At 39.9% G+C, this 25,975-nt stretch overlaps 1 protein-coding gene across 1 annotated transcript in view; it reads left to right on the forward strand.

Moving 5' to 3' along the window:
* The first annotated feature begins 466 nt into the window (after nt 1-466).
* unc5db (unc-5 netrin receptor Db) overlaps nt 467-25,975 on the forward strand; it is a 274,435-nt gene continuing 248,926 nt past the window's right edge. The window contains 1 exon segment of the mRNA XM_050051503.1: nt 467-792. Coding sequence (XP_049907460.1) covers nt 708-792 — 85 coding nt within the window. The 5' untranslated portion in view covers nt 467-707.

The following is a 25,975-nucleotide window of genomic DNA, read 5'->3' on the forward strand; positions in this document are numbered from 1 at the left end:
ATTTCTAAGAAATGTACTTGGCAGTCAGGGGTACTGAGGGCCCGTGTGCTCTGCTGCTCTGCTCTGATTGAAGAGGAAATAATAAGTTATTACACTGACCACATATCTTGACTGCCAGTCACTGCTGCACTCTCTCTTCAAATGTATCACCAGGTTCGGGAATATTACTGGAATATCAGCTGCAGCTGTGTCACGTTGAATTATTAAGTGAAATGAACTCTTTTCATACTGTGTTTTTTCTACTTTGACCAATATTACCTAAGCCTAAGCGCATTAGCAGCACTTATGACTGATGCATTGCAGTTAGAAGAAATGTTTGAGTGATTAGGCCTACATGTAGCCTACCCCTCGGTCCCCTCCTCTCCCGCCTCCCTCACTCTGCCATTGGTTAGCACGAGGCAAGCTCCGGGATGATGATGCCTGGAAAGGGGGTAAAGTCGGAGCGCGCGGCTCTCCTGCTGCGCACACACGCACAGCAAAAGTGAAGTGAAGATGCTTCTGTCCTTTCGATCAACAGTAAGCCATTCACTTCCTCCTCTTCATTTTCTTCTCCTTCTCCTCCCAGAGCGCCAAACTGTCCCCTTGCCTGGTTTACAGAAGGAACTTGCGCAGCCGGGCTCGGCCAGCTCGGAGGAGGCGAGAGGAGGCACCAGAGATCCGGAGCACCGTCACCCCTATAGCGTATCCGTGGAGAACTACGCGTCGGTATGGGTGCGCTGACAAAAGGACGTTACCTCTCCATGGCGGGCCTCCTGCTCCTTGTTTATTGCACAGTATCAGTAATCTCCAAAGGTAAGGGCTGCGTCCGTGTGTATGCATGCTTACTTTCGGTGTCACGGGGTTTTAAACGCCTTTCCCCGGCGTGTTAAAAAAGGCAGTGCCATCCCAGTGGTTACGCACCACTTGTCACGTTTCTGTCGTGCTTTTAAAGATTTTGCATATTTCTAGAGGTTTTCAAATACACCACTGTGAACATTGAATTTTCAACGCGTGTTTCTGATTCATCCTCGGGACTTATTGTCACTGTTTGAGCTCTCTCTTTCTTTTCTCTTCCCCTATGCGCAGCAGAGATGTTGATTCATCAAGCCGCAGCTCACACTGTCAACTTCCCCACACTGTTTATCTTTTTCATACCCCCCTCAAATCGATGTTAATTGTGTCATTTTCACGCAGTCTTTAATGGATCCATCATCATGACCGCGCTGCACTCAGGAGCAGCCTGGGCTGTAATACAGGCACGCCTGTGCAACAGGCATGTCAACGCATTTTTCCCCTCTCTCTGGGAGTTAACTGCACTGATTGTGTGGACGCCTGTCTTCATTTGAAAACGATCCACTCTCTGATATCATGAACTGGATACAGTGTCAGGGAGAATAAAGGGGATATGGAAGGCTATTTGTGCAGGGTGAAGGGACAGGCTTTATGTTGACTTCAAGCAGAAAATAAGAAAAACATTGTGCCACTCACACCTGAAACAATTTTTGGCAGGGCAGGAGGTCCAGGTTTCAGTCAGGTGCCATGCATGTTTAGGGCAGATGTTGATCATTTGTTTAAAGCCATGTGCACAAAAATAATGAATATGTTTTACACATATTTCGTAGGTAAAAATACACCTGAATGTGAGGCGGCTGTGCCAAGTGGGAAGCATGTGAGGATTGGGCATGTTTGCCAATTTGATGTTTTTCTTTGTTCTTTTTGTTATGGAGAAGAAAAATCAAGTAAAACGGGCACTGATTTAGAACCTATATAGAAACAGATTTTCCAGTTTTTAACTGATATTTGATGCAGGCTTTTCCATGAGGTTTTACTGAGTTGTAGCTGCTGCTTTGAAACTCACTCATTTACATCAAATGTCACAACACAAGCACACAGCTCCACAGGCAAATGTCTGCCTTTCAGTGATCTGATTGTGACTGTGCTGATTGTATCTTCTGAAAAAATGTGCTCATCATTCTCTGTCTGCTGCTTTAATGGCTGTGACATACAAGATTCCTCAGATTGTTGTTGCTGTATGTGAGTGTGTACAGTGATGGTATTTGAATCTGATGTGATATCACTGTCCCCCACCCACATGGTCTAAAGTCACTGTATGGCAGCCAATGGAGCTGAACTGAGTGCAGTAATAGATTGAGGTCACAGCATCACGACTCCATTGCCCACTGCAGTCACTGAACATGGGTGTGCAAAGTTCCCTGTTAGATGGAGCGCAGAAGCACTCCAGCTTTTCCATTTTATCTGTGACTCTGTCTGACTGTTTCTATATTATGTCTTGGTCTCTGTATGTATTGGTTTATTGTGAGGAAACTGTGTACTCAACACCAAAGTAGCTAGGCTTTTGATAGTCTAGTATGCAGCTTGAGTGTGAATAGTATTCTATCACAGGGCAGTGTTGTTTTTACTTTATTTTCGTGAAAGGGTAGCAGGTGCCATTTCTTGTTGTTGTAATGTGAAAAATCTGTAAAGGCCACTTGTAAAAACAGAGAAAAAATGAAAGCATGTGAAAGTGAAAACTGAAAAAGAGAACTAAATGCATAATTACAATACCAGTGGCTCCCACCATTTTGGCTCGTGGCCACTTAAAACCTTCTTGCAAGCTTCATTATAACAAGCTGCATACAGTATATTTACAAGAAATTTACACCAGCTATTTATAATTTATTATATTTATTGAATTTTGGAGATTTACAAGAGACTGATTTTAAAAAAAGAGTGGTAAAAACTGAAGCAATGGAGGCCGAGATATCCTGACTTTTAGTCCCCAGTATCTGGAAACTGTGGGATTCCCATAATGTAGCTGGATGGTGTCTTTCACTGAAACATCTCTGCCTGAAAAAGAGTCACATCCTTCAAAACCCACACCTCTGTTTGTAATGTAGGGTTTCTGTGTGTTCAGTCTCCTAAATAACCCTGATGACATTGTCAGGGTTATCTGATGACATCATTGGGTTTATTTCACAAGAAAAACAAAGAAGAGAGAAAATCTGAAATATTGAGAAAGCATGTATTTTTATCTTTAATCTTACAACCCCCCAGATCCAGTGGCAGTCCCAGACTCTGCAGGTTCTTGAGCAAAGAAGCCCCCCTCAAAAAAATCATTGTCAAAAAAATAAATTTGGTCAATTGTACTTGATCAAATCAGTCTTATGAGAAGTTTAAGGGGGTTTATATGAGTCATGTCAAACGGTACCTACATCAATAGCTGTGGGGGCCTCTTTTACCTTTTTTTTTGGGGGGGGGGGGCGGGTAAACATTTGCCCGGTTTGCCTCTTTTGATGGTGCGCCTGCTCGGATTTCTCTTGCAACCTCTACAAAGTTCTTCATTTTTCAGATTTTCTCTCCTCTTTGTTTTTCTTGTACAATTCTGAATAGCTTAGTTAAGTTAACCCTGATGACATCATCAGGGTTATTTAGGCTTGACACTGAACATGCTTAACAGAAATCCTGCATTACAAACAGAGGTGTGCACTTTGAAGGATGTGACTGTTTTCAGGCAGAGATGGTTTAATTAAAGACGCCATCAAGCTTCATCATGGGAATCCCAAAGTTTCCGGATCCTGGGGAATAAAAGTCAGCATATGCTGCCTCAATTTTTGCCACTCTATTTGAAAAATCTGTCCCTTGTAAGTCCCCAAACTTTATGGCGGTGCAATAATAAATAGCTGGAGTATCCCTTAAACCTCTCGTAAATATACTGTATGCAACCTGTGATAATGGAGTTTGCAACCCCTCTGTGGGCCCTGACTCCTACTTTGGAACCCAGTGATTTAGACTGTAGAGAAAAAGGCTGATCATACCAGCAGATGTGCAACGTTGCTCTCTGCAAATATGCGCTATCTAATAGTTTTCATGTTGAATTTGTTCACTAGCAATAGCGTTTGAAGCTGAGGGATTTCAATACCCAGAAACCCTGGGAGGAGCCGTCAATCAACCGTACTTAGGACTCTTGTTTCTGAAGCTATGCTGCTGTACTGTATTCCAAAAGAAACTTACCTAAAGATTTCAACGAGGCAAAAGATCTGACAGCTGTGAGTCAGATGTTCTCTGGTTCTCAGTGTTTGTTCACTGCTGCTTAGGAATCAGTTTGAACTCAGACTTTATTCAAAGTTTAGATTTGTCACTTCCAGTGTGCAAAGAAGAGGCACTACCAGAATTTTATATTAGGCAAACAGGCCAAATCTGCAGTCTGTCTCCCACAGAGACTTGGACTGTTGTTGGTGTAGCCTGGAAAATGATTATTTTATAATCAATTAATCTTCCAAATATTTTCTTGATAGGAATATCATTATAATTTCCCAGAGCCCAAAGTGGCATCTTCATATTAATAGCATTAATATAAAACTCAAGGTAATCATCATATGGGTTAGGGTAAGGTTTTGGGTAACCCATATGACAGCAGAATCCTCACATTTAAGAAGCTGAAACTGCTTAAAAATGATTAAATTAATTATCAAAATAGATAAATGATCTGTCCATTGACTAATCAGTCAATCAACCATTTAAGCTCTAGATGCAGCTGCATAAAAATCTCACCTAATGGACCTTGAATCCCTCCATCATGCCTGCAGGAATCAAAGTGACATTTCGTGCAGTCTCCAGCTCGTCCTGTACAGCACAAACGCCCTTCAGTGTTGCCATTTCTCTGCACGTCACATCACTCTCCAAGGCCATAAATGTAACAACAGGTGTCACACAGATATTTCCCCAAAACGTTGACTCCGTGAACCGAACAGCAGCAAACACAGCGGTCCGGCCGCAGTGGGACTTGACAGCGCTAGCTCGCACTCAGTGAGGTTTAAGCTCTCAGGGATCAATGGTGATGTTTGCAGCCCTGTTGGCTGGAGACAAGCCTCACGCAAGCGGTCACGGAAGAGGAGGGCTCCTCCTGTGTGACACGGCCGTGAGTAAGCATGGTGTGGCCCAGGGGGAAACTTTAAAAGGCTTTTCAATCATGTTTCACAGGACTGGTCTGGAAACACATCATTTTAAGACAGCTTTCTGAGCAATGATATTAGATGTGACTTCCTTATGAATCAGGTATTACCATGTACCATTATCTCCTAATGAAGGCCTACTTAGAGATGCAGAGGGGCTAACTGAGTGCACTGATATGTAATATCCCTTATAACCTGGCTTCTGATGAGGCTCTTGTTGATTTCATTTGACACGCAGGCGTATTTATTTGGGACTTGATGATTAATTTATGTGATGTGTGATTTAGTGAGAGAGAGGTGTGTATAGAGTAAGAAAAAATAATGAGGAAGGGGATTATCTGATATTTGATTGAGGATTGTTGATGTCACCCAGTGCATTTGCCAGTAATTCAACACGTTCTGCTGTAAGTTTTCCTAATGCTATGTCTGATCATAAGAATATGTTATGAGACCAGGGTATGGGGCCGCTAATGTTTGCCTTGCTGGAAAAGAGTCAGATTGCACACATGCATGGACCCCTTGTGGTCACCTCATTTTATAAACATTAGCAGCAAACAGCGTCCACAGATGCACAGTGGTGTCAAGTCTCGCTGAAGTAGCCATTGCCACATGGCGTGCGATGCCTTGTGATGCCGTGTCTCGCTCTTTTCTGACATGTTGACTCCTCAGTTCTCCCCAGGCTTTAGTTCACCCTTGACCTTGCGCAGCAGATTGTACCTCTTTCTTCTTGCTCTTCATATTGAACAAAAAAAAGAATAGAGACAGCACCAAGGTTGCACAAAGCTACTTTTGTTTTTTAGAAGAAAAAAAAATCTCAAGGTTTATTTTATTTATTTTGCCGCGTACATGGCTTTCATGAAAACAGACAAAGGTCAAATCAGTTATTTTCCCTCAGAGAAAGTAAAGGGGCTCTTATATTTTCCCTGCCGATCCCAGAATGAATCATCATAGTCAGGCTGCCGTGGGTGACAACGTGCGCAGTTCAGTGCCCAGATTTACATTTAAATGAAACCAAATGGCTGTACATTCAGAAATGATATACAGTAATGATGATGGTAATAAAAGCAAAGTCCTCTTTCATATTGGACCAGCTCCTACTTGGGATTGCTGTCATTTGGGGACTATGCAGGTACAGTCGGTGAGTTATGTCTTTGCTATGTCAAGACTATTACCTTCACATTTCAACGGGCAAATTCATCAACACGCTGCCTAAGAGGCTTAATGTAGTCAGCAATCAGCCCTGCAGCTCATTGGGTTCTGCTGTCCGCTCTGTGGCTGAATGGTACTTAGACATTCAACTTTCTCCAGCTACCGTATGTCATCTGTATCTGTAGGTGTGTGTAACTGCAGTGATTAATTCACAGAGAATTTTTTGTAAAAATTAGGAATGCACTGACTCTGAAATTTTGGGCTGATACCAATGTTTTTTTGTTTTTTTTGTTTAGTTTGTTTTGTTGTTATTTATTTCCTCTTTTGTGCCAGGGAAGCAAAGAAATCGTCATTATAAAAATTAACTGAACTGTTTTGAGGTCATTCAGCTCTTGTTTTCATTACCATTGCCTACGCATTGATGAAACAACATTTACTATAACCTTCTGTCACGTGAAAAACATGTTTTTTAAATAACTGCTTCAAAAGCCTTTCTATTGTACACAGTAATTTTCAATTAATTATTATTTCTATTTCATCTTACTGTGAAAACATCAACAAATTTAAGTTTATCACAAAAAACTACATTTTACAAGAAAGCACTTGAACACATTAAGATACCATGATAATTTACCTTCGTCCAATGCTCATTTTTATTGACTAGTGTAATGTAACTCAGTGCAGCCTCCTTCAGCAGTTAGGTTCCTGCTACCAGCTGCAAACAGCTAACAGCTAACGCTAACCACCTCTCCTCCTGTCAGTGTCAGCACAGATATTGTTCACGATGCAGCATTATCAGGGAAACAATAGGCCCCCAGGAAAACTGCTCAGCCTTGCTTTTAATTTTTCCTAGTGGCCACTGGAAGTATTGCAATGAAAAAATTCCCTGCTGCCTTAAAAGCTTTTTCCCCATACACCATGATTATAAAAGACAGATCTGGTCAATTAAGGTCAATTATGACTCTTTCTATTATAATCTTTTGATCCGTAGAGATTTTGTGTTTGTTAAACGTCCTTTAGCCTAGAAAAATGATTCAAAAATTAGTGACATCATCACAATATAATACGTATCAGCTGAGCGGGAACTCGTGGGCAGGGCCAGCAGGAGAAACACTGCTGTGCATACTCAGTGGGATGCATACTGCGGATATAATCCTGTAAGATAGAACTTTTTTTGGTGTATGCGCATGGACGTCGGAACTATTTTCTGAGGGGGGGGCGGGATTTTTGTTGGGAGGGGCGGGGGAAGCACGCACACTTATCAGTGATTAAGGATTTGATTTGAAGTTATTTTATAATAACATGCAGTTATAAGAGAACTAGAATGGATGAACACGACACCTTTATTGTTAAGAAAATGAAACTTTGATAACTAAATCAAGCCATTTAAGGAACATAACATTATTTGTAACCTTGAATGAAAAAAAGAAAAGTCTGCGCTCCTGACTCAGGGCTTTCATGCATTTCCAAAAGTGGACCTTCTCTCAGTTGACCTACTGATGAAGACTTTAAGCAGGGTCGAGACATCGCTTTCATCCATGAGGTCACTGTGAGCGTTCATAATGGCCAAATGTGTTAGTCTTTCCTGCGTCATGGTGTTGCGCAGCCAGGTTTTCAGCCTGCGCAAGACTGAGAAAGAGCGCTCGGATGCAGGGCAGGGCCAGACAGAGCTTAATGAGCTTCTCCACCTCCGACAGCACGGAGTAGGTTTGGGGCTGCAAGGTTTGCAGGATGGACACAACATCCTGGATGCCAAGGCTACTGTATGTAGTCAGGCAGGCTGCATATCACATCAAAAGCATAGATCTATGCATTAATGATATGAAAGAGATAAATGTAAGTCAGACAAATTGAGTTTAAATTCAGATTCTTTAATTTTTTAAAGCGTAATGCAGTGGGTAGGGAGGCTGGGGTGCGGGGGGGGGCGGATGGTGCGGCCGCACCCCCCGCACCCCTAGTTCCGACGTCTATGTGTATGCGCCAGGCGAGCAATTCCATAGCACTGGAAAGGTGCCATCTTGGCATCTGGTATCTAACTATTATTAGTGTGTTCACTGCATTTTTTGTTTCAGTGGCGTCCCGGTGAAGATCTCTGTTCATCTCAAACATGTTTTTCTATTTTGTCGTGGGATGGCGAGTGCTGTTAGTCCCAAGCCCAGATTTTTAGCCCGAACAAAATTTATGCGACATATCAGGAAAAACATCAGCCATTGCCATCAGTTGCTGTCATCTTGTTTGCCAATAGACTGATTGCAGTCAACAAGGTGAATGTCGGCCAGTACTGATGATCAGACGAGTGATCCCTCATGAAAAAAGTGATTTACAAACATTTATTTATTCATTCATTCATTTTCCGCAACTGTTTATCCTGTTGGGCATCGCGGGGGGGCTGGAGCCTTTCCCAGCTGACATTGGGCGAGAGGCTGGGTACATCCTGGACAGTTTCACCAGACTATCACAGGGCTGACACGTAAAGACGATCGACCATTATAACCCTTTATCAGGGCTTTCAGCAGTATCTCACAGTCTGCCTCAGCAGATGGAATTTGCTCAGCCTGAGGAAAACCAGAAGCTGCAACCCAAAGCTGTGGAAAAAGTGAGTAAGAGGACCTTAAGTCCAGATTCAATAGTCTAGAAATTTTCTGCATTTTTTTTAACCAAATGATTAATCAATTAATCACGAAAATAATCTACACATTGATTAATAGTGAACATATTTGTTAGTTGCAGCTCTACAGAAGCCAGATGATGATACTGTGATGATTACAAACAGCTTCAAATACTGACATTTTAGTTACCTATGTTCTCTCTTGCTCCTTCACCCTAAACTTTGCCATTTCCAGAGAATCAGCACACTATGGGGGCTGTTTTTAAGAATTCCTCTGAAAATGCTTGAGTCATGATGGCCTAGCCTGCCCCGGATGAATGCTGTGGCTTCCGTTATACTTAATCTGAGGGGACGGCAATCAGGACAGGACAAGAAGGCCCACTCAGTCACAGTGCTAAATCATGTAACAAAGCGGCAGATCCCCTTCATCCATCTCAGTCAGGAGATTCAATCAGTTGTGCTCTTGGAGCAACACGTCTTCATTCCACAGTCCTGTCCAGACTCCAGCCAAGTAGGTTTCTTTTTAAATATTGCAATCTTTGCGTGAGCCCTGACTGATACATGGGGACACATCCTTTTTTTCTGTATTTTTTTTGTGTCTCCAGCACTTGTGAAAGAACTCCCTGAGGATGAGAAACACTTGGGATTTAAATGTGGTAGGCGGAGAATTCACTGTACTGTATAATCATGACAAAAAATGACTTCTGCAAGGAAAACTGTCTTTTAAAAAAAGAGCTGGAGACAAAGTGTACTTCTTCTGTGATGAGGTTTATTGATATCTGTATTCATATTTCATTCAGTATTTATTCATTCTAGACATTTCGCATATATCTTACACAAATTTAGAGTGGCAGTGATCTAATCTTAATTTACTCTGCATTGTTAAGTGTACATATAGCCAGCAATCTGAAGTGCAAGGGTCAAAACAACAGCCAGACAGCATAAGCAAAATATATTGTAAATATCCATGGAATATTCATACATCATAAATAATAGATAGGAGCTGTGGGTAGAAATAAGAAGAAAAAGTAGTGTTTCTATCTCTGTATGGGTGTTACCACTTGTTTTGCACAGCCATCTAAACACACACATAATAAAGTGATATACAAAACTGTGTTTAAATATTCATAGCTATTAATTGAACATCATCTTCATTTCTGTAATCTTTGAAGATTCTTACACATACTCTAAATAAACACATTTATTGCTGCAAACCAATTAATCACACTCGTACTGTGGAGCAATTACTCTCAAGCATCAGCACAAGTGAAACAGGGTCTTTATGAAAAAGCAGCTCTAATGTGTGTTTTTTTCACATTAATTTGGTGTTTGCTGTGGAGCAAATGTTGGCACTACACCGGTGGGGTGATATACTCTAAATTTAGAGGTGTCAGGTTGCGCAGGCTCCATGAACTTCTTCATATCTGTGTTTACAGATGGTGCACACCAGATGAGCTTTTTACAAGGCTGCTTTATGATAGCATCCTATTTAGCAAACCTCCAAGCAGCCATAAGGCCTACCGGGGGATGTGTGTGTGTGACTGTGCCTGCATGCACACACACAGACACACATAGTAATTAGGAAACCCACACACAGTCCTGTGTACATTTTTTAAATTTATATATTACATTCCTGGTTTTATATAGAATCTGGGTGTGGAATGTCTTCTGTAGAATCAGAGTCAAGTGAAAGGTGAGGCCTCATCTCTTATCAAGTTGGAGAGAATTCAATATTGTTATCGAAAAACATGTCCCGTTGATGTATGGGTCATGGCTGAAATCTATGTCAGCCAATCTCAAGTAAATGGCCTTTTGAATGACTGCAATTTCTAAGTGAATCTCACATAGTCCATCCATTGAAGGTAAAGGAGTTTCATTACTCTGTATATTGCATGGAGTCAACCACCTTTTGTTTTTATTAGCCATATGGATGGCAATGTAGATCTGTCAGTCCAGCACTTTGGTCCAGACTGACGGATCTCACCAACAATTGGATGGATTGCCAAGAAATTTTGTACAGATGTTAATTATCGTGTGGGGTTCAATCCTATTGACTTGGTTATTAGGGCTAGGTATAATTTTAAAAAATTACGATCAATCAATCAATCAATTTTATTTATAAAGCCCAATATCACAAATCACAATTTGCCTCACAGGGCTTTACAGCATACGACATCCCTCTGTCCTTATGACCCTCACAGCGGATAAGGAAAAACTCCCCAAAAAAACCCCTTTAACAGGGAAAAAAAACAGTAGAAACCTCAGGAAGAGCAACTGAGGAGGGACAGTACACACAGAAAAATGTTGGTTTCTCAGCAGTTCTTAGGCACCTGTGCCACTTTTATTGTATTGTTCTGTAGAGGTTCTTTACTGGTTCTTAGCATAATTTAGTATAGTTTAGTTTAGTTTGGTGGGGAAAGAATAAAAACACTAAATTAAAATAACAAAATAACAAACAGTGTATTTCCAGAATATAACACGTTAATGTTGTGGCTCGCAACCACTTTGCCCCAGTGTGGAATATTCCAGATTTTAAAAGGTAACATGTTGTGTTTCTCAGTAAGTGTTAAGTATAGGATCCTGATTTTAAGCCTACATTTTGTAAGAAATGATTAAGAATAATAAATATTAGGGGTGCACGATATTGATCATGTTGAGTTTAATAGTGCATTATGCATAATTCATATTTCCAAACAAATTACAAGTATTCATGTTATCACAAACCAAGTGACCAGAAGAAAATATTGACACTGTACATTTCTGCAAACCAAGAACTAGGGATGCAGGAGATTGGATTTTTTGCTGATATCCGATATGCTGATATGTAACTAATTTGACAGATAACCGATACCTATATCAATATATCCATTTTTCCCCACCTACATTTTGTGATTATCAAGTCTTTTTTGTAGTGGGATTAACATCATATTTTATATGCATACTCTTATCGTGATGGCCCACCAGCAGATGGAGACATGAAATTCACTGCTTTTCAATGTATGTAATATTCATTCATTGTGCAAAATAGGGAAACAGCACGTTGGCTGATTCTGATTCTTTAACGCCGATATTGATACCGATGACGTACCGATATTAACAGCATGTTTTCTGATTCCAGTATTTTGTTTTGAAGCCAGTATCGGCTGATACAGATGATGTGCCAATATTATCATGCATCCCTACTTAATATTTTAAGTAAAAGTGTCATTTAGAAGCACACTGACTTGCCTAGGTACTATCTGGCATCATTCAAGGCCCCCAGGCTAAAAAAATGAAAAACATTATAGCGCTACATGGAACTTGAATGAGTTCTATATAGCACTATTTGACAAAGAATCAGTATAGCTCCACAAAATGGCTGCCATATAGCACCAAAACAGGTTCTTCCATGATTAGGAGCGAATGAACCACTTTTGGATACTGTTGAGCACCATTTTAGTTCAGAGTGTACCAATACCAGTACCCTTAAAGTGACACCAATAGCAATAGAGTACTTCATTTGATACCCATAATGTGAATGGAGTCTAAGCATACTTCGAATGTTTTGGTGGCATCTCAGTACACGTACCTGACAACTCATTCAAATTCATTGTGTTCAATTTCACTCGACCATTAGCGGGATTAACAAAAGAATTGAGGTGTTTCTGTGTTGGTGTGAGTTTCGGGACCATTTAGTGGTTCAGTGTTGGATGTTAGGCACTGCTGCTGTGTTGGCCTGTGCTAACAGGGCACACTTACCAGTAGGAGAGTGGCCCTGGAGACAGCAGCAACAGAGAGTTTGCTGATCTGGTGGGAAAAGGATCTGGGAAAAGGACTTGAGCCTTTTTGATAGTTCTTGGTACTGGGTTATTTTGGTCTAGACTTAAACTTCCATCCATCTATTTTCGTAACCGCTTATCCTCTTGACTTCCTGTTGACTTTGGCGATCCTCTGACATTACTTCTAGCAGATCACTTATTGTGCAGTATGCAGGGCTAAATTTCATTTACAGTAACAAAGAAAGCAGCCTGTATAGTAACCCAGCAACGTGAGCAGCCTCTATTGAAAGGCCAGTGGTTATAGAAAAGCCTCTCCAATACATAGATCACAGGTATTTTTCTGGGACGCCTGATGTATGGCCTTTGATATGCCAACCCTGATGGTTCTCTGCTGTTGCTGTACCCACTTTCATGGCCTTGGGTCAGCTGTTCAAACATGTCCTCTGTTGATCCATGGTGCAGCAGCAGGCCTACCGGGACATAACAGTGCTGAAGGACAAGTTGTGATGAATGGACTGCCGAGCGCCAGTCTCAGCTCGCCGTGTCCTGTCCTGCCTGGAGGACCTCTCTGTCTCGCTGGTGGGTACATGTTAGTCATTGGACCACACTGTTTGTGACCAGTGGTTGCTACACACAGGTGCTGCAGAAAAGGCCAGAGAAAGGGTTTAATGGTAGGTTTTTATCTTTCCAGATATTAGTGGTAGGTATACGGTGATTTGTTAATAAAACCCTTTTTTGTTACCTGCCCAGGGGCAACAGATGTAAATGACAATTTTTGCTTAATTCAGCATGTTTACATCTTGTATTTTATACTGATGTTCATTACCTTGGGCTACCCCTATCAAATAAACAACTGAATAGAAATAAACCTGTCAAAATGTGAAGGACTGAATTAAGATGCAAAGGAGCATCAGTCGTACTGTACTCAAAGTTACTGCAGTCCTAGAAAAATCAATGTAACCACCAATCATCCAATAACTTGTAAATCAGAGCAGGTCTACTGTTGTGCTAAACTAATTAGCCGATCAATCAGTTTAGTTAGTTAGTTTTGTTGATTGAAAGAAAATAGCCACAATTTGTTCTCATTCTTAGTAAAGCATTAATTGCATATTGAATATCTTTGGGCTGTGAGAGCTTTCAGACAAGATAAGGCATTAAAGACATGACCTTGGATTCTGGGAAATGGTGATGGGCATTTCTCACAAATCCCTGCCTTTTTTGTAGACACTTCATCAATGAATGAAAAAAATGGACAGATTAATCAATAATAAAAAAAGAAAAAAAAGAGTTGCAGCCTTACCTGCTATCTAATTTGCAGCCCTCTACTCCTCACATTCAGACACGTGTTACATTTTTATATCATATAGCATGGCCATGGCTTTAAAATTATAATGATAACTCAACTCTTAGAAATGGACATAAATTGAACAAACAGCTTTTATTTTATTTTCTATATATATTTTTTGGCAACCGGCCATGGCTAAATATTGAATGTAAGAGTAGGTTCTTCAGTCCCAATACAAAAAATTGAAGCTACAGGATAGGGTTGCAACCAAGGATTATATTGTTATTGATTGTTCTGCAGATTATCTTAATGATTAACTGATTAAATCAATGTAAAAAAAAAAAAAGAAAAATGCTCATCACAATTTCCCAGAGTCCAACGTAAAATCTTCAAATTGCTTCTTTTGTTGAATGGACAGGACAAAATCCAAAGACTCTTCATTTTATAAATGACAAATAAAACTAGAAATGTTCACATTTAAGAAGCTTGTACCAGCAAATGTTTGACATTTTTGCTTGAAAAATGACTGACATGATTAATCGATTATTAAAATAGTTGGTGACTAAATTTTTGTCGATTGACTATTCAGTTAATCGAGTAATTGTTGGAGCTCTACTGCAGCACCAACAAGCAAAGGAAATTATATGAGGACGTACCAAGAGGTATGAAAATACAATTTGAAAAACATTATCTAAGATCTTAATTGCAAACTCAACTTTCAATAGAAACTGGGACCATATTTCTCTAAATATAAACAAAAATACTGCTGGTGCTTCATTTGAATTACATAAATGAGTGGTGGGAATTTGGTGAATCTATATGTGCACAAAGTTATGTACAGATATGTAATAAACAAAGGATAACTATGATAGACATAGACAAAAGGTGTCAGATACAGATGGAATTGAACTTTTAGTTATCCATAGGCTAAGATTTAATGTGAATTGAATGAATTACCAATCATGTTTTTATCTAGACTGTAAATGATTATTTTCATATACCACAAATTAGCTGTAGGACACCAATAAAATATTAATAATAATAAAATGATCATTTACAAAACACATACAGTAGTAATAAATTAAAATGCTATTTAATATCAATTAAATAAAAGTTTGTAACATATCCTTTGTATTTTTTTCATTTTGTGAACAAGGAAAATGATAAGTGATTTAACTATTTACCACACTGACTCTATATAGAATTTTCTAACACTCATTATGAAGAGTTGAATGAGGGCGACTGAGTGTCACCGTGCCGCTTGTGGCCTGTAAACTCTAATCGTACCTCCTTCCTAACCCAGCAAGACATGAGTTAGCCGGACTCCCTGAACACCATTACCAGGACACAGCACTGACCATAGCTACGCCCAGCAGCACGTACCTGTTCAAGAGAAAACAGGCCAGCTGGGTGTCACCTTGTCTGCATGCTACTCTGCCTTGCTGTACTTGCAATTTTTTCAGCGCTAGAGGCTCACACATAATTGAACAGCAGGTCCATGCCCAGAATGATCAGAAATAAGTGTCACAGGCTCAAAGGGAGAACAGTGAACACACGCGCATTAGGTAACCTGTGACCAGGAACATTTTACGACAAGTTCCTTTCTTTTCAGGTGAGGTATGAGGCTGATACCTCATACCTCACCTAAAAAGGTGATTTTACATTTCTTAGAATTTTATGTAAATGATTGACTCAGCATTAAAGTAAATGTATGTATAATAACACACTTATAAAAACTTACAGATATTCATAGTGGGATATATTGATATTGATAACACTTTGTTAACATCTTTCAAGTTAGTTAACCATTGAAAAAAAATTTTTTAAGCATGTTATTTCATTCGAGGAGATACATTTTGAAATCTTGAGCTCATTAGGGTTTAATGGAGTTAAAGGTTTATTTTTGATATATCTCCCAAATTATAAAAGCATACTTTGGTGCATATTAAAATGTTGTCATATTAAAAGTTTCTTAATCATTGTGATGGCCTAAATTGTGCCACTATCATACATTCCCTTAAGAAACATTATCTTTAAATATGAAGGTGCCCACAAAGCCCACAATGCACTTTTTTGCCTATGGGGTAGTCCATTATTCATGAGTTTAATCACTTTCACCATCCATTTAATGGGGGGAACATACCTTTGTAATCAAAACTCCGCCACTGGACAGCCAGCAGAATCATGTCAAGGTTATTTTGGGTGCAGAGTGTGGAGTGTGAAAGCTCAAATTAACTGCTCTAAAATTTACCAAGATATTCACCTGCAAAGATATGTTGTCTCTCAAAGATTATTAACCGTAGTTTAAACACACATCACAGACTTGTAAGAACGTCACAAGTAGGACTTGAGTGAACATCAAGCAGCTTTGGAGACTTCAATCTGATCTGCAAATACTGACTTGATTAACTCAGTCTAATTGTAGCAAATATATTGCTAACAAAACAGTATTTGTCACACATGGATTAGCCCACACAGTAAAGCCTCTGAGTGAGCGCCACAGTTTTGAAGAGAGACACTGTGTTCGATAGACTGACTGACCCTAATTTGGCTCAGGCTGATCAACATCTTGTACAGACTTTAGAAAAGTAACTTTCCTCATTAGAAAAGTTTATTTCTCAGTTCGGGGTTTTCAGTTCAAACTTTTCAGTTTGCATTAGAGCAGTGTCACATCATTTCTCCTGTGTACATGCCTTCTGATGGGGGCAGCGTTAGGCCAGACAAGTCACCATCAGCTTATGGAAAAATCTGTAAAATGTGAAAATAGCAGCAGTGATTGCCCATCAAAGCAGCAGCAGACTATTTTATTTTATTTTTTTATATGTGTTGCTATGGCAATGACGTACATGGGAGTGTAAATTAGACCTAAATGTTGTAATGGGTTTCTTTTATACGATAGCTGTCACGAATACTACTCCAGAGTGTATTCTTGATTGAAAGATGTCATGTTCAATTGATGATTGGTTGATCTAATTAACATTTTATATTTGACGACATGAAAAACATCATGTCTTGCGCTCAACCAGGTTCCATACATGTTGGCTACTAGAGCACACTGACTGTATAATGTATGACCATGCTGATAAAACACTGTTAAAACAAACCTATACAATATACTTTATAGTTATGAGTGAACAATTTGCACTTGGATTGTTTGAGTAGATTGCGTCTCATGTCTTGAGCAAAGAGTAACTACATTTAACATTTTAACGTTTTAACTAAAACGTATTAGGTAAAGAATATCTTACATTTTTCAATACATTACACAACTGATTAGTCATAAAAAGTGAGTGACATTTACTCTTGATTGTAAGAAGGCAATTGTTCTCCTACTGAATAATAGCTATTAGTAAGTAATCAAAATGACTAATTTTCCAGGTAATTTAATTAAATTAATTGAAATCCATTGACTTAAAATATTGTCATACACAGGAGACAATACTTAATTCATTAATTTTTCATAACCGCTTGTCCTGGTACAGGGTCACGGGGGGCTGGAGCCTATCCCAGCTGTCATTGGGCAAGAGACAGGACACACCCTAGACAGGTTGCTAGACTATCACAGGACTAACACACAGAGACCAACAACCAATCACGCTCACATTTACATCTACAGGCAAGTTAGAGTCACTAGTTAACCAAACGTGTGTCTCTGGACTGTGAGAGGAAGCAGGAGAGTCTGGTGAAAACCCACACTGACACAGGTCGGTCAAGCTGGTGGGTTCGAGCTCATGCTAACCACTGAACCACCTTGCCGCCCACAGACGACACTGATATTGCCAATTACCAAGCTCAACACTCTGCAGTCCCACGTATGAAACCGACTTCAGCCTTGCTGCATGAGTGCTGATGTAACTGCTCATCATAGTGCAGGGATTTATTTATTTATTTTTTCAGTTGTTACTGTTGACAAATAGAGAAGGTATAATTTACCCATTATAATTACTTCACTTGCTGACTAATATACGCACTTAAAATTTAAATGATATGCATGGGTTTTAATTACCGACCTCCAAAATCATTTGTTACTGTGTAGGGCTGGGCGATAGAGGAAGATGGGAGAAGAACCCCCCCTCAATAACAAAATCAGGTTATTGTAATATTTTTAAAAGACTCAATATTATTTTAGCATGTCCAGGATGGCGATGCACATACCAACACACTGTTGGGAGAAATAAATTGGCAGAGAAGCCAGTGTTTCTCATTGTAGCACAAAATGAAAATCTTGTCAAGGGGCAATTTGCCCCACAATTGGGCATCAAATTGCACTAACCTCAATTTGAAAAAGTAGCCTAGCTCTGAAGAAGCACAAAGACATTTTGAAAGCAGTCACAGGTGCAGCACATTGATGATGTTAGAGGACTCTGATCGGTTGATTGTAATGTTGGTCCAGAAACATACTGTAGGATGCTGATCCAGGAACATGTCCTACTTGAGAAAAAAACAAAAAAAATACATACACAGTAAAGGCATACTCCTCTGCTGCTGTGTTTTATAAACCCACATACACGCGCTAATTTTAGTGTAAAAGGGGTATGAGTCAAGTCCGAAATTATGAATACCAAGTCAAGTCTTTTATCAGTGTTAGTCAAGCAAGTCCTCAAATTTGTTGACACAAGGAAACTAACCTAGCCAGCTATCATTTAGGTTACATTCCTTATTAAAAGTCAGATGTGAGGAACTCGACACTGATCAGCGCTCTCGGTTTGTATTTGCCAATTCTAGTAATATTCTCGGCAGTTAACCGATTAATGGTTAACTGTTGCCACCCCCAGGAAGGAGCCTCCAGTTGTTTCACTATGGTTTCATTACTTTTTAGTCACAACACAAAGGATTACATTAAATTAGACAGCAGTATATTGATGCTTTAAAAATGCTCCACATGCATTTTTAATATTTTGAAAGCTCCCAGCTTTTCTTTCTTCCTCAAAGGCACCTTCTTGACTGCCTCCTTGTTTCATGGTCTATCTGTATTTGACAGTCTGCTCACTCAATGGCCACATTTCTCATATAACATTGCTCACTGCAAGTATCAGCCTGCATTGACAAATGATCAGAACCAGCCTCTCGACAGTCGCGGCCACTATGAAACGCACGGTAATATGAAAATACATTTAAAACCTGTCACCATGGCAGAGACATCAGGCATTAGTTTACAGCGTGCAGTGATGGGTTTCGGCACATCTCAAGATAGACTTCTGGACAGGAAAATGAGGTAGCCATGTTTTGATGACAGCAGACAGCTGCTGCTGTTTCGTCCGAGTTTCTTAGCTGGAAGGTGATGAAACACCTGGCATGTGTTCCCCCTCCAACACAACACATATTTTTTCCTTATTCATGGGTGACTAATGCATTAGTTTTGAGTTGAACCATATTAAGGCAGTTTTCACTGTGTTTTAATGAGTAGTGAGAATTTGATGGGGGAAACAGTGGGCTATTTCACTGGTTCTCTGTTGATTTAAGAAATCCTGACAGCTTGGCTTGTGACCTGGTAAAGCATTTAGAATATGAATATTGTATTGTATTCCGCTTTGCTTTGTCTTGGCGGGTGGGTAGTGGCTGGGTAACTCTTCAGTTCCTCATGTGCCTAAGGCATCCTCCTACTGCCTCCTTTTTATGCTTGAAATTTTCTCTTTTGAAACTCATTTTGGCTTTTGATACAATCTCGGAGTTCTTCAGGGTCAGCACCACTGCGGATTACTCAACCCTCCCATGTAAACCGACATGTATTCATCTCAACCTTGTGGGCCATGTTGCATCTTTGCTGATTTGCTGTGGCTTGTGCCCACACAGCATCCGGGGAAAATAGTTCTTTGGTTGTTGTTGTTGTTGTTGTGTTTTTCTGTTAAAGCTGCATTAGTGTTAGTCTGATTTAATAGCAGTTATGCAACAATGTGGCATGCACTGTACCGATGGCCTGATCCTTCTTGTTTGGGAACATCTCATGTCCGCCGCTGGTGTCTGTATGATTCAGCACGCCTCTTCTTACAGTTTATGACATGAAATGCCATCCAGATGAATGCTGTCTAAAGAGATCCTTTTGCTAATTGGATGAACAGCAGTGACCAGTGTACAGTCATGATGGCAGTCGTGCTTCCCTGTCTTTCTGCAAGTACTGTGTGAGTGTTTAATAAAGAGATTCCCTCTGGCCATAACCTTTGACACATGCTGTATGTTACGATGGCATGCTATTTGTGAACAAGTACCGTCCTACTGTACATTGCATTTGTGGCAAAAAAAATATATACAACTAATGACTCTTCCATTTATTTTATTTTGATCTGAATGCCAAAAGGATATACCGGATGTGTTTTGCAACCATAGAAAGGTGTTAACTGTATATTTAACACTACATCCATAAATGAAAAGACTTGTTAGCTGAGTACAAACAGGGCCTTGTCCACACAAACATGGGTACTTTTAAAAACAGTACACGATAGAAAAAAAAACACAACAGAAGTGCTGTCAAAAGCGTGCCAAACCAACAGGCAGCAAAAGCCTCTAACCTTAAAGCCATGCATAGAAGAATCAATCAGAGGCCTGAAAAAAAAAAAACTATTACTGGAAGGCTACCTGCAGCAGTGACCTCCATAGTGCATTTTGCTGCCTCTGTTAGTCAATATAGTGGAAGAGTAACTGTACATTTTTTTGTACAGTACCTACAATAGCTGATAATCCGATAAATTGATCACATATTGGGAATGTATATGGTTACTTTCTTGCCTGAAAAACTAGCTTTTTTGGCAAGTAAATGATGATTAAGCTGGCAACGTTAAGCGAAGTAGTTGCACTTTGGCTGTAACACCAAAGTAAGGACACAAAATCACACAATGTCAAAGCACCCTAGTTCAGGCAAAGAATAAGGTGAATAGTGTTAATAGTTGATAACACCATCAGATCACTTTAGCCCTTTTCGTAATACATTCATTAGCTCAGATCACTCTTAATAGGTAAAAAGCTTGTTCTAAAGCATCAGTCAAATTTGTCCCTAGACATAATCGCATACCTACTATAACAAGACCTTCCCTTGGTCTATGAGAATGGCAATTGAATGTAATGTTCTCAATAGAGGGACACACACTGAGATAAGAGTCATCACTTTTCATCAACCCCTCCGTGCTCAGGGCATGTGAAATTCATATCCTCTCTGCAAGCCAGAAATCTCCTGCAAAGTAACAGAAATCATCTGTTGACACTAAAAAGCTCTTAACGTCACTCACTAGCAGGTCAAGGATACACTCTACCATTAGTGTGAGTACTGAGATAAAGCCAAAGTTTGGGGAAGGAACATTTCAACATGATTTATAGGCAATGGAACGTATCTATTAACTGCATCAATGATGTTCTGCAGCAATATGAATTTTGATTAAAGCCTTGTTTATGCAAAATTATTGATTGAAGCTGACAAATCCATCGAACACACTGTGAGAGTTGTATACAGTTGGAATTTGCACACCAGGTGGTTATTCAGTAGTTTGAAAGAACCAGAGTAGGTTGTGGAGAAATATCAAAAAATACAACCACTGTCGCAAAATGTCACTACTGATTTTCTTTAGAATACTCTCAGCATCCATGGTGAGGTACAGCAACTCAATAGATGCATGCTGTATATGTAGACTGTGTGGAATAAATTGAAGTAGTCCATCACTACCTTAAGTCCTTGAGTAATGAGTAGCCTGCAGGGCTGTATGGAAAGCAGAATGGTAATTGCAGACAAAAAGGTTTCGAAAACCATTTCTCGACATTTTGTTGCACTTCAGTGGCATCGGAATATTCCACATTTAGTTCTGCCTCTATCTGCTACAGGGGAGGACAGGAATAGAGAAACACATGTCACCCATTAAAGAGAAGTGAAAAGGCACAAGTAAAAACTAATAAGACAAATATCCAGTAGAGAATTAAGAGGCATAATGGATTACATAAAATATTAAGTATAAAACCTTAAATCCGTGTCATTTCTTATAATCCCCATGAGCTGCTTCTGCTTCAGAAACATCAAGTGCTACAAAATACAGTGCTGCACTGACTGTAAAGGCAGCATTGATTGGAGGAGCCTCTTTTATTGTTTTTCTAGTGATGATAAAGATGGGAGCTTTGCTCTTCAGCCAGACTTGTACTGTAATGAATGCATGTAGCTGTTCTTGAGGAAGGTTTGTATTTCCCATCAAATCTCAAAGGATATATGAGAAATGTTAGTTCACACAATCCATTAATGTTAGTTGTAAGAAAGAAAAACTCCATAAACTGTCTTGAGCGTGACTGCTCATGCTCAGATGTGATTCTTGTTTGCTGCCATCTGGTCTAAAACAGCACTGTATACACAATGGTTCTTCTGCCTGCAGACTCTGACAATTGACCAACTGGTGGAAAACTAATTGCTTTAGTCGCCTTTAGTACGCTGCACTAACCTTGGGTAATTTAACAAAGAGTGCACAGCAAAGGAGGTCTGGCTATCTCGCTTATCCTCCGCTGCATCTGTCCCCCGAGCAGCCTACTATTGATAGTTCTATGTCGTTTGCTCTGCGCTCACTTGGAAGAACAGTGTAATTGAATCTCCATTTGCAAAGCAACACAATCAATGGGGAACAGGGTTGCTTAAGAGTTTACATTTAATGGTATGGACATTGCAATAAGGGGAATAAAATTAAGGTTTTTCATTTTTATTGTAGAGTCCTTCCTGGCAGCATCAGTTTCATCATCCAGTCGCTGTTACAAAGTGTTACATCATCATGTTTTTATGAACCACTCCAGGGTTGTGTTAATTGAAATCTAACTTAATAAAATAATGGAATGGGTCATTTACTGTAGAAAACAAAAGGACGCAAATTAATTGGTCTTATTAAAACTCTATTTCCTTTGTTCATCTCTGCCACTGAAATAGATTGAAACCAAGCACCTGCTGTAGTACAGAGATTTAAAAAGGCACCGTAGTTATTTAGTATTCCACTTCCATAAAGTTGGGGGACTTATGAGAGACAGATTTATTATTTTTTTTAAAAGGTAAAAAAAAAAAAAAAAGATAAAGCAACAGACGCTGAGATGTTTCAATTTTAGTCCCCAGTGTGGGTAAACCTAAAGTCCCAGGAAGTGTGCCAGGCTTTGAAGCCAATTTTACACAGTGGCCGAATGTGGAATTACAACTTCCGGGTCAATCATGGGATGCCATGGGGCCCAAAAGACTTTTTCCCATAGACTGATATTGTGAAGAGACTAGGGCTGTAGTCTCCTGGTCGACTGGTCAATTATTTGGTCGATATGCTCTCATCCGACCAAATTCTTATTGGTTGAATTATCGCTGTGGTACTTTCACAAGGAGAAAGTGCTACATCAATAGCTTTCCAGGATTAATCCATTATTTCTTGCGCCAGAGGGACAGGCTAAGTTACCTGTGAAAAGTTACCCTTTGTTTACACAACGTTAAACTCGCCCACCCTAACGCTCAGTGTCGCGGTGATGCAGACCTCCTGTCAGTCTGTAATGTTAGCATGTTGTATTTGTGTGGAAAACGTGTTTAGTGTGACAGTTGTTTTGTAGTTGAACCTTGTGAGTTGTAATGGAGCCAAATTGAGTGCCCTTACCTTTGTTAAATGTTGCTATTGTCCCTGGCTTTATATGAGACAAGGAAAAGATCGCTAGTTGCTAGGCTAATTTATACAATGTAAAATGCCATAGGCTGGTGCTAATAAAGTTAGCATGTTGTATTTGCTTGGAAAACGGGTTTAGTGTGACAGTTGTTTTGTCGGTGAATGTTGTGAGTTGTAATGGAGCCAAACTATGTGCCGTTACCTTTGTTACATGTTGCTGTTGTCCCTGGTTTTATATGAGAAGAGGGAAAGATTGCGAGCAGCTCAGTTAATTTACACAATGTAAAATGCCATAGACTTGTGCTAATAACGTTAGCATGTTGTATTGTTGGGGGAAATGTGTCCAGATAAAGACAAGTGTTTGTGTGTTAATGCTGCGAGTTATAGTGAAGCCAATTTGCGTACCTTGTGTTTGGAATTGTCTCTATTAAGCCATATTTAATGTGTGTTTTGAATCAACTAAACTTTACAGCACTTAACACAGTCCTCCACCGCCAACTAGCGTTTTGGAGGTGTAACTGCAGAGTGACACAGACACGCCACCGCAGATATAAAAATAATGTGCAGATTTTTTTTTTTTTCCCCACGACTGATTTATTAATTGAAGATTATGTACAGCTTCAGTTGACCAAGATTTTCTTTGGTTGACTACAGCCCTAGAAGAGACATCTGTAAATTAGTGGATACAGTTTTTTTTTGTTTTGAGCATCACAACACCTGCAAAAATGTTTCGCTATCGGGTTTGATCCATTTGGTCCAAAAATATTTAGAAAGACTATAAGAGCTGCACAATTCACTCACTTTTATCCCTATTGAATTTAGCCAAGGGCTAAATCAGAAGTTAGCCTGTTGCTTTATGGGCCCCTCAATGTGTAAGATCCTGGTAATTCTATACTGCAGAAATTTGGCTTTTTTGGCCTAATACGCCACTTTCATGGGAATGAGTAGGGTCCCGCCTCCAACATAATACAATTTGATGATATCTTTTTTTACACCCTCCTTCCCTGGTGGAGAGAAATGCCCATTTCTTTCATCTTTAGAAAGAACTCTCCAGACACACAGGAGACATTCAACTAGAATGGTTTTATAGAAAAAAAGACAACCCTCATAACTTCAGAAAAAAAGTGAGAAAGAAAGCAACAGGAATAACAACATCTATTTAGATTAGCTTTCTTTGGTTTTATGACATGAAGTTGTTTTTTTTTGTTGTTTTTTGACAGAGCAAAGACTAAGAACGCAGAGCCATACAAGTAAGTCAAGCTTTAAATAATAGATCTTCCATAATGCAATTCAGAAGCATCTTTTATTAGGCCTTCCTTCCCTGGTGCAGTTGAATGCCAAAACTGTACATCCCTATTTTTTAATGCAGCTTTCTGTTAAATGACATCACCATGACAGAGATGTGGACAGATAACGGTTTTAGAGGCCGATTTAATAATGATAGTTAGCAATGTCACCTCACAGCAAGAAAGTTCCTGATTCGAACCTGGGGTGGAGGGTTTGAACCTTGGGGTGAGGGAGCCCTTCTGTGTGGAGTTTGCATGTTCTCCCCATGTCAGAGTGGGCTTTCTCTGGGTATTCTGGCTTACTCCCACAGTCCAAAGACATGCAAGTTAGGTTAATTGGTAACTCTAAATTGCCCCTAGGTGTCAATGTGAGCGTGAATGGTTGTCTTTCTCCATTGTGTCAGCCCTGTCATAGTCTAGCGACCTGTCCAGGGTGTACCCTGCCTCTAGCCCAGTGTCACCTGGGATAGGCTCCAGTCCCTTGGCAACCCCTAACAGCATATGTGGTTATGGAAAATGAATGAATGAATGAGTTTGGAACAGGAAAAAGCCGATAGCCAATTAATTGGCTGATACCACTGGAGCTGTACCCACCGATCATTAATGAACACCCCTCCCTTCTTCAGCTCCAGTCAGTGATGTAGGTCCCCATGTGACTGCTGGACGCTGTGCAGCCATCAACCAATACCGCAGCCAAGTTCTACCAATAAAAATAGTTTGTAAAACGTCCTATTGGCAGCGATTTATAGGCCAAATTGATAAATAGGTCAACCTCTACTATGACATTACCAGAGTTCAGTTGTCAGACTTCAGACATATCCCTAGTGAGCCACAAAAGACACTTTAAAATGGTTATTTCCCGGCTGAATAGTACTCTCCATGATTAGCAAACTGAACTTGATGTGTAAAATCAGTAGAGTGCCCTTTTAATTTAGTATCCAGACTGGTGCAGGTCTGTACTTTCATCACAATTTACGGGTTTGACTTTCAGTTATATTTCATGAGGCTGATGAAGGTTCCTGTCCAGACAGGCAGTGAGGTTTCACATGATGTTCTAATTTGATAAATGGCATATCCCTCTGTTGTTTGCCTTTGAACGGATCTGGTATTAAACTCTGATAAATGTTACTTTGTTGGGATTGTCCCTGGTCAAAGGCCTCTTTTAAAGGCCATGTTTGTCATAATCAGTTCTCTGCTTCTAAATGTAGTGAACCGTGCTTACAGGAGAAGACAAGAGCTTAAATGTCAGCTGCAGACTGGGTACGAATCCTCTGCAGTTTGGCAAGGACATCTTGTGTGGCTCTCTTTGGCAGACGGCAACTTGCAAGTCGTAATTGCTTTTTAGCATCACTGGGGTTTGAAGTCAGAGCGAAT

Source organism: Epinephelus moara, chromosome 8, assembly GCF_006386435.1.
Source record: "Epinephelus moara isolate mb chromosome 8, YSFRI_EMoa_1.0, whole genome shotgun sequence".
Lineage (NCBI taxonomy): Eukaryota > Metazoa > Chordata > Actinopteri > Perciformes > Serranidae > Epinephelus > Epinephelus moara.